The following is a 12,268-nucleotide window of genomic DNA, read 5'->3' as shown; positions in this document are numbered from 1 at the left end:
TGCACACGCACGCGCGTCCTCGTCCCTCCCCCTTCATAGACCCACTGTTTTTCTTTGTCTTCTCTCGTTATGTCTCACTCCAATCAGGAGTAGGAAAGGTAGAGCTGAAAGGCACGAAACAAAAAAAAACCTTTTCCACGCTAGGTAATGGCTGTCGTGGGTGTGCGTGTGTGATGAAGCTTCTCAGGACTCTACAATCGGTATTCGATTTCCCTTGCCTCACACCCACACCGACACGCAGCCCCCTCCTTCCCTTCTGCCTCCCGTTGTTCACCTTCGCTTTATTCGCATGTGCGTATATATGTGTGTATGACGGGGGCACGCGTGGCAAGATACACGATGCTCTTAACTGGTCGTCATCGTTGGCGTCCTTTGCTCAACGCTTATGAGCATTCTGTCTCTTGGGACCTGTTGTCAGAATATCTTGCTGATGTTCTAGCCTGGCCCGGTCCTCTTTTCTCCCATCTCGCCCCTCCTCTTTCTCCTTCCTCCCTCTCTCCGGTGTTACTTTGCCCCTCACTTGACCTCTTGATGCGTACGCAGACACGTCTCGAATGCGCACATTTGTATGGTTTTGCCGCGCTTTTTCTCGTTGCGTTAGTCCTTCATATCCTCTCCTCTCTCTCCCTCGCGGTGTCCTGCGGCACCGTGCATGCCCACTCCCTTTCATGAAACAGTTCTCACCTAGAAGCGGACCTTGCGTACTTATTCGCTGTTTTGCGTGCTACTGTCATGCATCGCGCTGCTGATGCGGCCGCCGTGCACACCCATGAGCGCGGCGCAGTGCACAGTTCTGTGCTGCGCTCCAGTGACTCTGATTTCGACACTGACGACGAAGGGGAGGACGATGAGGTCGATACGTCCATCAAACCACCTCCGGTGGAGGTGACAGCACTGTGCTGGTGCGCTGCCAGTGTCGGTGTGGCTCGTTTTCTGTATGCGGAGTGTCGCATCGAGGTCTTCCAGATGCCCGTGTGTATGGTGGCGGGTGAGACTGTGCGACGCCGACAGGGCCGACCCGCTATTCCAGCGGCCACAGTCCACTCACAGATCGGTGGCGCACAATTCAGATCGCATCGCATGCGCGCAAACGCCACCGGTAGCAACGGAGACGTTCGTATTGTTGCTCATGAAGACATACCACCGAGCTTGCTGTGGCTGGTACGCTATCTGCAGGTGCATCAGCCCCAGGTGCTGCTTCCGCATACCGGTAGCGAGGGACTGGGCGACTTGATCGCGCTCGTGGCAGAGCAGACACCAGTTGAGGTGATCCGACTAAGCGCTGTGACGGCGTTTTGCGAACCTGAAGCGCTCCCTCGTCTGGCGACCATGTACCCTGCCCAGGAGCATGAGCTGGCTGCACGGTTTCATACAGAGAGGACGGCAATGATGCGTTCCATGGCGGCGCTGCTTCAGTTTGTTGCTGCCGTTCAGTCGAACGTAGCCGATGTCGTGGAGCGCGATGCGCTGCATGCGCTTTACCTCGACGACGCCTGTGCCGAGGCTCTGCAGATCACCCGCACTGAGCACCACCCAAGCAGTGGACAGGGTCGTGGATGCGCAAAGGAAGGCCACTCGCTGCTAGGACTACTGAGCACAGCGCAAAGTTCTGTCGGGAGAGCGATGCTACGACAGTGGATCGCCTTGCCCTGCTGCGACGCGGCGGAGATCGAGACGCGTCAGTCCGTCGTTGCCTTCTTCGTTAACCCTCTGCATCACGACATCGCCACCAAACTGCGAGTCGCACTGCACAAGGTGCGCTCAACAACTCATATTTTCACGCTGATGCGGTCGGGCCGAGCGCTGCCTAAGCATTACGTGTCACTCTACCAAACCATGCGAGGGGTTATTACTGTGCAGGATCTGCTCTCCACCGTCGCCCATGCGGTGAGTCGACTTTATGTGCTGTTGCAGTGCATCAACGTGGAACCGCTGCGTGCTATGGCGGAGTCCCTCGCTGCAGCAGTGGTCGGGGATGCAGGACGTTCTCGCGGTAGCGGTGGAGGCGCCGCAGATGCGAGGCGGGATCGGCTGCCATATCTCTCTGCTGGGCCGGCGGCGGCAGCGGGTTCCACCTTTGACCCTGGTATGCCGAACGCCGTGCGCATCCGTGACGGGGTGGACACCGTACTTGACGAGCTGCGCGTTCGCTTTCGCGAGCTTCGGCTGTCTCTCCAGGCCAAAGCAGAGGCTGCCTTTGGAGAGCTTCCCTGGGCACTGCGTACAAGGATTTCTCTGCGCTGTGTGTACACAGCTCCGCACGGGTATTTGCTGTGCGTTCCAGTTGCGGAGCTTGCAGCACTGCTGTCAGTGAAAGACGCAGTTGATGGGAACAACCTGTGCGGTGTGAGCAGTGACGACAATGAAAGAGGACCAAACCCGTGGCGCAGCGACAATCCAGAGAGCGAGGCCGTTGGCCTCCTCAGCGGCGATGCTGCACTGCATCCTTCTACGGTGACTGCTACCTCGCCTTCGCTGTCGCCTACCGATCGAGTGCGTACCGTGATGGCGAACTCCTTCGGCTGGCGGCTGCATCACACAACCCAGACTGGCGAGTACTGCTTCAAGTCTGTAGCGATGGATGAGCTGGACACCTGGGTAGGCGACCTTCAGCGGCGCGTGCAGCAGCGCGAGGAGCAGGTCCGACGCGAGCTGGACACGTCGCTCCTGTACAACTCTCTCCACCTGCTGCGGCCCACTCGCGCGTTGGGGGAGTTGGACTGCCTCTTGAGTTTTGCTCGTGTGTCAGCGCAGGAGGGATGGTCTCGACCAGAGATTGTGGCGCCGGGCACTGAATGCGCTGCGCCAAGTGAGGGGGCAGGGGTGGAGTCCGACGAGGGCATTCTTGAGATCGAAGATGGATGGCACCCGCTCCTCTCGCGACATGTAGGCATGCAGCAGCTGGTTCCATTTTCGATCCACCTCCGCACCTCGACGGACCGCGTTTGTTTGGTGCTTGGCGTTAACGGCAGTGGCAAGTCGGTGCTCATGGGGGCCGTGGCGCAGATTGTGTTTCTCGCTCATTTGGGGTGCCACGTGCCAGCGGCCACAGCACGATTGAGCCTCGTTAACAGCATTTTCGCCCCATCGTCGTCAGTTTTCGCATCTTCCTCTTCCTCAACGCCGCGTTCGGCTTGGTCGACTGCCGACGCAGCCGTAGCGGCGCCAGGCAGCTTCTACAGCGAGTGCGTGGTGCTTCATCGCGTGTTGCACTTTGTCGCTGGCCAGCAGAGAGCACGCCAGGCATTCCATGGCAACGCACTCGAGGGCAGCCACACCGCGGGGCGGGCACTCGTGCTGCTCGACGAATTCGGACGCGGTACCTCCCCGGAGGATGGCTGTGCCCTACTGAAGGCAACCCTATTGTACTTCGCAGACGGAGGTGACAGCTCCTGTGGTATTAGTCGCCACAGCAGCCCTGGTGCACCACTCGTCCTCTGCGCTACTCATCTTCTCGAGATGTTGGACGTACCGGAGCAACTTTCCTCGCCTGGGCTTCTCATCCTCAGCAACGCATGTGACTGCGGAGCAGCGGCGGTGGCTCCCAGTGGCCATGGCACAGGAGCAGAACGCACACATGTCACTGCCGCAGGTGTGCCTAACCCCAGTGAACCTTCAGCGCAAGGGAATCGACGCGAGCCCGCCGCTCCCCCTCACACGGCGGATACCCCGCTTCCCCTGGAGTGGGTGAAGATTTACGAGATGGAGACACACACCACCTATGCCGCCGATCAGGATGTCCTGACTGGCACCGAGAGCCTACGTGCCGGCAATGCTCGATTGCCACTGGATGTAGCCCCGACGTACCAGCCTGTATGTCTTACGCCTCACCCCGGACCGCGTCGGCAGCAGGACTGGGAGCAACGTTGCAGTACCCACCTAGGCGCTGGACTTGCCATTGGACGTCAGTGTGGCCTCGATGAGGAACTGCTGGGTTACTGGGAGGCAGCGCTGGGGGTGCTGCATCGCTCACCATGACGAGTTGTATGCGCCATTTGCCGTCTCCCGGTGTGTCATGGGAGTGTGATAGAGGACTCTCACGCCACCCTTCCTTCTCTTCACACTCATCCGCAAGGGTGCCCTCCAGCCCTTTAGACTCTCGCTTCTTTTTCCCTCATTCTCCGAGTTGTTCTTTGGACGCTTTACTTCCTCGCTAAGACACGCATTAGCCTCGCATTCTTTCGTTGCTGCTCGCTTTGTGTTAGGCGGGCGACGAATACTCCAGCGCGTCTTCGCTCCCCCCTCTCCGCTTCCTTTGTCGAATGCCTGCTTTCTCTTCCTCTGCTCGTGCCACAAAGCTCACCATATTTGCCACGACCACCACACCACCACCACCACCATGATGCACGTGTGTCTTAGCGCAGCCAGGCACTCTTATCAGCATTCAGGAGAACATGCACGCGGACAACAACAACAACAGAGCGTATGTCTAGTCAGCGCTCCCCCTTGCCTTCCGCATGAACTCTTCCTGTGCGTCTCTCACGCGCACGAACTGCCAAGGAGGAGAACGAGCAAGGAGCGCCACGGCGCACGACAGTATGTGTACAAGCACCTCTTCTGTTCTGTTGTTGTTCCGTTGCCTAGTGTCCTCTACAAGCATCCCGCCCTCGCCCCTCATTTTCACCTTCCTCCTCTGCGATGCACTTGCCTACGCCTTTCCTTGTTGTTGGGGGTTTTCTCCATATCCCTCGCCACTTCCCCTCTACCTTCTCCGTGCACTCGGCCGTCGAAACCGGCGCCACTTGTGCGACTAAAAGGCACACCAACGTACAGCCCCCACTCCCCCCCCCTCCCTCCCTCCCGCACAAGCACACCCACCCACACGTGTGTAGGGCGCACTCAGTAGTGGATTCTTGCTTTCATCTATCCCACCAACCCCCCCCCCCCGACAAAGCGAGCGGTGTCTCGTATAGGCGTACTCATGTGTCGCAGAGCCTCTCCATCTTTGGCACACATCTGTGACGTGTCGTAGCATCTGCCAATACAGACAAACCCCTCTTGTCTACCCCCGGCGCATTGGGAGAAACGGCGGCACCACAGCAGCGCAAGCCTTGTCTTTACCCCTTTTCGTTCGTGGTGGTGTTGGGGCACAGTTGTTGTCCTGCCGCCTCCCTCCATCATTTCCGCCGCGGCATCTTCTTAGCGAGCCTTCTTCCTTTCTTTCCCACGCCTCCATGCCAAAGACAACGACCTCGTCATCCTCTAAGTTGCACACCGCCTCATCCATTACTCGCGGCAGCGCAGCGGCAACTGCTGCTACCTTCACCTCCACCCCCGCGACCGACATCGCCATACGATCTCTCTGGGATCGTACGTTCTCGAATGGCGATACATACCACGGTGAGGCGCTCTACGTCAACGACAAGGACCGAAAACCTGTGAAAGATGGGAAGGGATGCTACACGTGGGCTTCCAGCGGGGCTGCGTACGATGGAGACTGGAAGGGCGGACTGCCACACGGTACGGGGGTGGTGAGCGTGCCTGGAGTCAACGGCTACGAGTACACGGGGGAGTTCAAAGATGGAAAACGCAGCGGCAAAGGGTGCTGCCAATTTTCCAACGGTCGGGTCTACGAGGGTGAGTGGAGAGAAGACGAGATGAACGGGACAGGTACCCTGCGTGGCGCGTCGAACGTGGACGACTTTACTGAATACACGGGCGGCTTCCAGAATGGGATGCGCAGCGGACGGAAGGGGAGGTGTATCTACGCTAACGGAGACATCTACGATGGCGCCTGGGCTGCAGGGAAGCGTCAGGGATTCGGGGAGTGGCAGCTGCACAGGCCGGCAGTGAGTGCTACAGCTGCGACTGCAGCTCGCCCTGTTCGCTACCGGGGCGCCTTTGAGCGCGACGCCCCACAAGCGAGCAGCAGTGGTGAGGCAGAGCTTGAGTACGCAGATGGAAGCCTCTACGCTGGCGGCACTGACGCGCAGATGCGGCGGCACGGCACGGGTGTTCACCGTCTCGCTAATGGGGATGTGTTTGAAGGCTCGTTTGCTCAGAACCAGCGCGAGGGTAAGGGTATTTTGCAAGGAAGCGATGGCGCGGTGTGCGAGGGGTATTGGCATAATGGTCAGCTCAATGGGGAGGTGCGGATCACGTTCGCCGCCCTGTCGTCGTCGCTTGCCTCCGCCTCTTACTCGGCGGCCCACCCGGAGGACATTCGCACTACCTCCTCGGCATCCATTGCGAGTCTGCTGCGGCTGAACCAGCCAGAGCATGCTGCGCATCCGATGAAGACGTATCATGGCCCGTGCGTTGCGGGCATATTCACCGGCGGCTCTGCTATCATCACGTACATGGATGGGAGCAGCTACAACGGCGCTGTGCGCAACGGCGTCCCTCACGGTGCGGGTATTCTACGCGATCGACCCCTACCCTGCTCTACTGGCGCGCGCGGCACCTGCGCTGACGGTGTTGTTCGCAAGCGCATTCCAGCCACGTGCGTACCGCTTGACGTGCTGCTCACGCTCATTTTCTACGAGGGAACCTTCTCCAACGGCGAGGCGGATGGTAGCGGTACTGGAGAGTGGCACACAGAGTCGTCAACACAGCTAGCCCCATCACACTCGTCGTCGCCGACCGAGGCGCCGATCACACCTCACAATTTCATGCAAGCGCTAGGGACGGGGCTGCGCTGCTGGACCCCTGTCATGTATGGACGCCTAGATGGAACTTACACAGGAAACTGGGCGCGTGGCCTCCCCCATGGACAGGGAATCTGGCAGTGGTCGGACGGGTCGCGTTACTCTGGAGGGGTGGCGCAGTACGTGCCCAGCGGCGCTGGCACTTTGACAAGCGCGTCGTCTGTCCAGTACACCGGTGACCTTCAGGAGGGCCAGGCGGAGGGAAGCGGTGTGTGGGAGGACAAGGCACGGGGTCTCAAGTACGAGGGGCAGTGGCTGACTGGTCAGCCCCACGGGTCCGGTGTGGCCACATTACTGGCCGTAGCATTGCCACCCTCTCTTCAGTCGTCCGCGCCAACGGTCTCGGTGAGCTCGCACATGTACGAGGGGTCGTGGGCAGACGGAAAGCCATCTGGCCAAGGCAGGGAGTACACCTCTGAGGATCGTCGCCACGTCGCCTACGAGGGCGGCTACGTCGACGGGTTCCGCGAGGGCGAAGGGACCATCTCTTTTGACGACGCGGGTGGCACCACCGGCGACCCGAGCCTGACACCGTCACCTGGGATGTCGCTGCCGCGCTATCTTAAGTACAAGGGCAACTTTCTTCGAGGTGCTCCAGGCGGCGGCACTGGCTGTTTAACCCTTAGCAACAAGACCAGCATTGAGGGCGGCTTCGATGCACAGCTGCAGCTGCTGCCCGACAGGGATGTCAGCATCAGATCGGGGAACGAGACGTGGACGTTCAAGGGTGTCTACTACGCGGCGAAGCACACGGGTTGTGGCGTCATGACCTTTGCAAATGGTGACGTGTACAACGGCGAGGTTGAAGACGCCAGCTTCGGAGACGGGAGGCAGCATCAGCAGTCTCTCTTCAATCTACAGCGTCACGGCCATGGCACTTACAAGTTCGTGGAGGGCAACCAGCTCCGCTGCACATGGCGGCATAATGTCCTTCACGGGGCTGGCACATACACGTCGTCGGACGGTGTGCAGACAGAGCGGAACTATGTAGATGGAGTGCTGGTGGGTGACGCAGTAGCTGCCAATGATGGCGGCTGCGGCGGTGCGCACCTTGAAGTGGACACCGGTGCCATCAAGGGCAACGTCTTTACTCCTGAGAATGAGTTCCCAAACACGCTGTCGGCGGAGGCGCTAAAGTCCCGTATGCCAGAGTTGCAGAGGCAATCACAGTCGCAGTCGCGGAAGCGGCAGCCCTTCGCCTTTATACGGAAGGGAGAAGCCCGTCAGGCCTCCGCGGCCGGTGAGGCAGCGGTAGTCGGCAGTGCTGCCCCTACAGGGACGTCCTCGGCGACCCCAGTGCAACGACGCAGTCCACGACACGACTTGAAGGATGCAAAGCGACAGCTGGCGCCGCCGCCCACCGCCGCAAACCAGAAGCGTAGCCCTCGTACCTCTGCCGTTGGCTCCGCGCCGCTAAATGACATTGGCGCTAACGGAGGTGACGGTGGTGGCAGCCACCCGCGCGCGACCCGTTACGGCTCCCTGCCGTCGACCAAAGGTGTGCCCACTGACGTCTCGTCGCCGCGCTCGACGCCCAAGTACAGCCTGCGGCGACCCCAACGAGCGGCTAACAATGCGCCTCCTCCTGCCACCGTTCCATCCTCTGGTGACGGTACGTCGCCCACTGCCACAGTGCCGACAGACGCAGTACTCTTCCTCATGCGCCGTGCCAAGGACGGCACTGGCGGCGCTGGGGCCACCGCGCCGACATCCTCTGCGTATCTCTCGAAGTTTCAGGCCGGCATCCGCCGGCTCGACGCGGTAACGCGGGCTGACTCAGCCACCCCTTCCACGGCATCCGGCTTCCTGACGCCGACAGCGACAGACTCGTCGTTCCCCGTCGCCGCATCGACGCAGTTCGCTTCACGAGGTCGACTCAGCTCTGCACTGGCAGCTGGGCGGGCCCAGGAAGTTCAGCAGCGGCTGCTCAAGCCTCTCAAGGGCTCTCTCAAGGCATTGATGGATGCCGCGAGTTCGATACGCAACAGCCAAGAGGATGAGATTCATCTCCTCACCGAGGAGCTGCGGGCACTGAACGAGCGTATTTGGCAGCTGCGCTTCACGCTGGCGTCGAAAGAAGGGGAGGACAGTGACAGGGGCGCAGGCAGGAGGGCCTACGTGACGGCGGCACCGCCGACGAAAGCGACAGGAAAGCGATCATCCACCTCCAAAGAGGACCTCGACGCCCTCGTGCAGGAACGGCGCGTAATAATGGAAAAGCTACAGTACGTTCTGAACGAGTCGGTAGAGTAGCAGCCGTGTGTGCGCGTGTATGTGTGCAACTCTGTGCTGGCTTATGAGCGTTAGTTGCCTCATGTCACCAGCACCTGAGTCCTCAGATTCAAACCACGAAGCGATGTATATAAATATAGGAAACGAGGAGAACAAAGGACGAAAAGGCATCAGTGCAAAGGAGAAAGGCATGAATCGACGGGGTGCAGCAACGACTGCTGTGGGGCAGTGTGTATTGATGGTGACGTAGGTATGAAGGGGCCCCTATCGTCTCTTCTACCTTCCGTGTTCTCCTTGGTGGAGCCGTCTCAAAGTGGCGCACCGTTCTTCGTGCACCACTTCTTCCCCTCTCCTCCCCTTCTTTCCTTCCTCTTCTTTTCGTCTGCACCGCATTTATTGGGGGGAGGGGGAGGAGCTTGGCTGTGCACGTGCCGATTCAGCCCTGTTTCGAAGTGATCGCTCCAAGAAGCCGCGCAACTCCCGAGGCATGCGCAGTGTCCTCGTCTTGGCCCTTCCTTCTCTTCTTTACCCCTACGCCTCTCTGCATCCCTGCCCCGTCGAGCAGCAACGCCTGATTCATCGACGACTGTTATATGCTGAGGGGAGGAGTGGCGCTCTCGCAGCTCTTGTCTATGCGGCATGAGGGCAACGGTACAGGAAGTGGTTTACGCGGTGTCGCTGTGAGAGCATCTCGGAAAGAAAAGCGAAAGGGATATGAAGGAGAAACGACTGTGTTGTATGTTGTGCCTTGTCCAGGTGCGGATTTAGTTACCCTCCTCCTGACACCAACCGCACTCCCTCTTGTTTTTTTTTTTCATTACACCAACACAGGGCTCTCACTCCGCTGCTCTCTCCTCCCTTCATCCCAGCAAGCGGGAGAGCTTTGTTTTGCAGTGGTGTCATGTTGTTCAAACGTCATCTGCGCATGACTCCTCTCTTCCCTACCTACTCATCCCCACTTCTTTAGTGCATACATCTTTACCCATCGTTGTGCTGACACCCCCCCCCGCCACTCACATTACTATCACCACTACCGCCTTTCCCTCCCGCCCAGCCTCTGTGTGTGGATGTTCGCCCTTGACGAGGAAGATCGGAGAGGCACACAACTACACACACACACACACACACACAGACATCATACGCACAGACGTACTCATACCCGCTGTACGCGCCCACCTATGGTAGGACGGCGTTTTCTCTCCCTCCCTCACTCATCCTCCCCACACTCATCGATTTGCTTTACTCCTCTCCCCTCCCGTAACTCTTTCTTCAATCCTTGGAGACCAACTTCGTAGTGTGGATCTGCGAAGCTTTTGGGGGTAAAGGCACGCCAGAAGTAGGCAAGAACCCCCTGTGCACCGCTCTAGTTTCTTCACCTCTCCTTCCCACAGAAGCCCACAAATTCGAACAGAGGACAGGAAAGTGACAGGGCCAATGCTCCGCCGTGCTGCTTGTCAGGCAGTCGCCTCCCGACTCTGTGGTACTGCGGTGGCCGTCAGCGTCGCATCGTCATCGGCAGCATTTCGCGAGAATCGTCGCACTGGCCTCCTCATTGGTAATCCCAAACAGGGTATGGTGGGCCCCATCCGTGTGAGCTGGACCGACATCGCCGGCTCAGACACTATACCAGGGGCACGCCTGGCCGCTGGCCGCGTGCTGGGGATGCTTGATCTGTGCGCAGCCCGCACCTCACAGAAGGCACTTGATCACCAGACTTGCCTGACCCATGAGCGGTACCTGACGTGCACCGTGGGGGTCACGAACACGATGTTCTCGTCGCCCATTCTGCACGGCGACGCGGTCCGGCTGGATGGCCGACTGGTGCACTGTGGCTCCAGCTCCATGGGCATTTACATTCGCTTCTACCGGCAGTCGCCGTCGACCCGCACCGAGACCCCGGCTGGCGAGTCCTTCTTCACCATGGTGGCCATCACGCCGGATTTGAAGGCAGCCAAGGTTGTCCCGGCGATGGAACTGACCGATCCGTTTGATATTGAATTGCACAACCGCTACACTAAAATTCTCCAGATTCAGGCGGAGAACGCCAAGAACACGGCAGAGCGCTTGAAGCGCATCCTCACCACCGAGGAGGCTCAGTGCTCTATCAACGAGCAAAAGCCGATTCATGTCCGCATAAACTCCACCAAGGTGGAGGCGAACCGCATCTTCTTCACGTCGTGCATGAACAACAACAACACCGTCTTTGGTGGAGAGCTGATGGCATGGATGGAGCAGCACGCCGTGCACTGCGGCCGCATGTTCACTGGCAACCGCCATGTCTTTACGATTGGGATGCACAGCGTCGCTTTCCCCGAGCCGGTATTCGCCACGGACTGGGTGACGCTCGAGGCGACCGTCATTTACGTGCGCAACACCACAATGGAGGTGGATGTAGTGCTCAAGGCAGAGCGCAAAGACACCAGCACCGTCATCACAAATCGTGCGTCATTTTTGCTGATCAACAACGACGACATTGGGCGGAAGTGCAGTATCCCGATAGGGCTGGTGTTGAATGGGGCGACGCAGGAGGAGCTTCAGCGCTTCATGGAGGCCCGTGTCCGGAACCGCTGCAGCGTGGCTCATCGTGATGCATTTTATGGCGCCAACTCTCGTACTGGCACGACGAATCTACAAGTCGACAAAAAAGGAGAAGGCAAAAGGGTAGGAAAGAGAGAGGAGTGAGAGACACGGGAACACCGATTCGTGCAGTGACAGAACTTGCGCACCCCAGCGCACATGTGCAGGATGGCCAGCTATGGTTGTATAACAGTATCGCTTTGGCCGAAGTGTACACCCTAACAGGCATGTCAGGAGTTATCGCCAAGAAAGACATGTCCCCACAGAGCTTGGAAGTAAACAGCGTATAGGGAGTATTTCTTAATCTTGTTCTGCGTGTATGTGTGCGCGCGTGCGTGTGTGCGTGTGTGTGTGTGTCTTCAGTACGCAACACAGGGTAAACTTTAGCACTTCACAAACAAAGTGTGCTCTTCACCTCTTCCCCCCCCCTTCACGGTCTCTTATCGCTTCATAGTCATAATACTAAACGTTTTAGCTTTCTGTTCTTTTCCGCTTTCTTGTTTTACCTTCATCGTGTCTTTACTCTCATATGTATAAATATATATAGAGAGAGAGAGAAATAGATAGATCTCTATATATATATATATATATGTGTGTATGTTTGTGTGTGTGCATGTATAGCCACACCTCTCTCTTCCCTCCGACTCTACTCTCGCTCCTATGCTGTGACTTCTGATAAGGGTGCCTGTGCAGGTGTCCTCCCCCCTCCCTCGGTCTAACGTGCTTCTCTGTGTGCACACCTGTTTCGGCCAGTATTTACTGTCTCTTATATCGCTGCCCTTACTCCCCCTTTTCCCCCACTGCTTGTGATT

General features: G+C 58.5%; 3 protein-coding genes across 3 annotated transcripts; all 3 read left to right on the top strand.

Annotated features, from left to right (window-relative positions):
* Positions 1 to 732: 732 nt before the first annotated feature.
* On the top strand, positions 733 to 3,978 carry LPMP_291760 (MutS-like protein; the record flags this gene model as incomplete). Its single annotated transcript, XM_010702479.1, has 1 exon — positions 733 to 3,978. One exon carries the CDS (start codon positions 733 to 735, stop codon positions 3,976 to 3,978), a length of 3,246 nt encoding a protein of 1,081 aa, XP_010700781.1.
* A 1,196-nt stretch (positions 3,979 to 5,174) lies between these two features.
* On the top strand, positions 5,175 to 8,900 carry LPMP_291750 (hypothetical protein; the record flags this gene model as incomplete). Its single annotated transcript, XM_010702478.1, has 1 exon — positions 5,175 to 8,900. The coding sequence occupies one exon, from the start codon at positions 5,175 to 5,177 to the stop codon at positions 8,898 to 8,900; it is 3,726 nt and encodes a 1,241-aa protein (XP_010700780.1).
* Positions 8,901 to 10,541: 1,641 nt separating this feature from the next.
* On the top strand, positions 10,542 to 11,561 carry LPMP_291740 (hypothetical protein; the record flags this gene model as incomplete). The annotated part of the gene is made up of 1 exon (XM_010702477.1): positions 10,542 to 11,561. One exon carries the CDS (start codon positions 10,542 to 10,544, stop codon positions 11,559 to 11,561), a length of 1,020 nt encoding a protein of 339 aa, XP_010700779.1.
* Positions 11,562 to 12,268: the final 707 nt, after the last annotated feature.

This window comes from Leishmania panamensis (genome assembly GCF_000755165.1).
Source record: "Leishmania panamensis strain MHOM/PA/94/PSC-1 chromosome 29 sequence".
In the NCBI taxonomy this organism is placed as follows: Eukaryota; Euglenozoa; class Kinetoplastea; order Trypanosomatida; family Trypanosomatidae; genus Leishmania; species Leishmania panamensis.
This window is presented reverse-complemented; position numbering and strand designations above follow the sequence as displayed.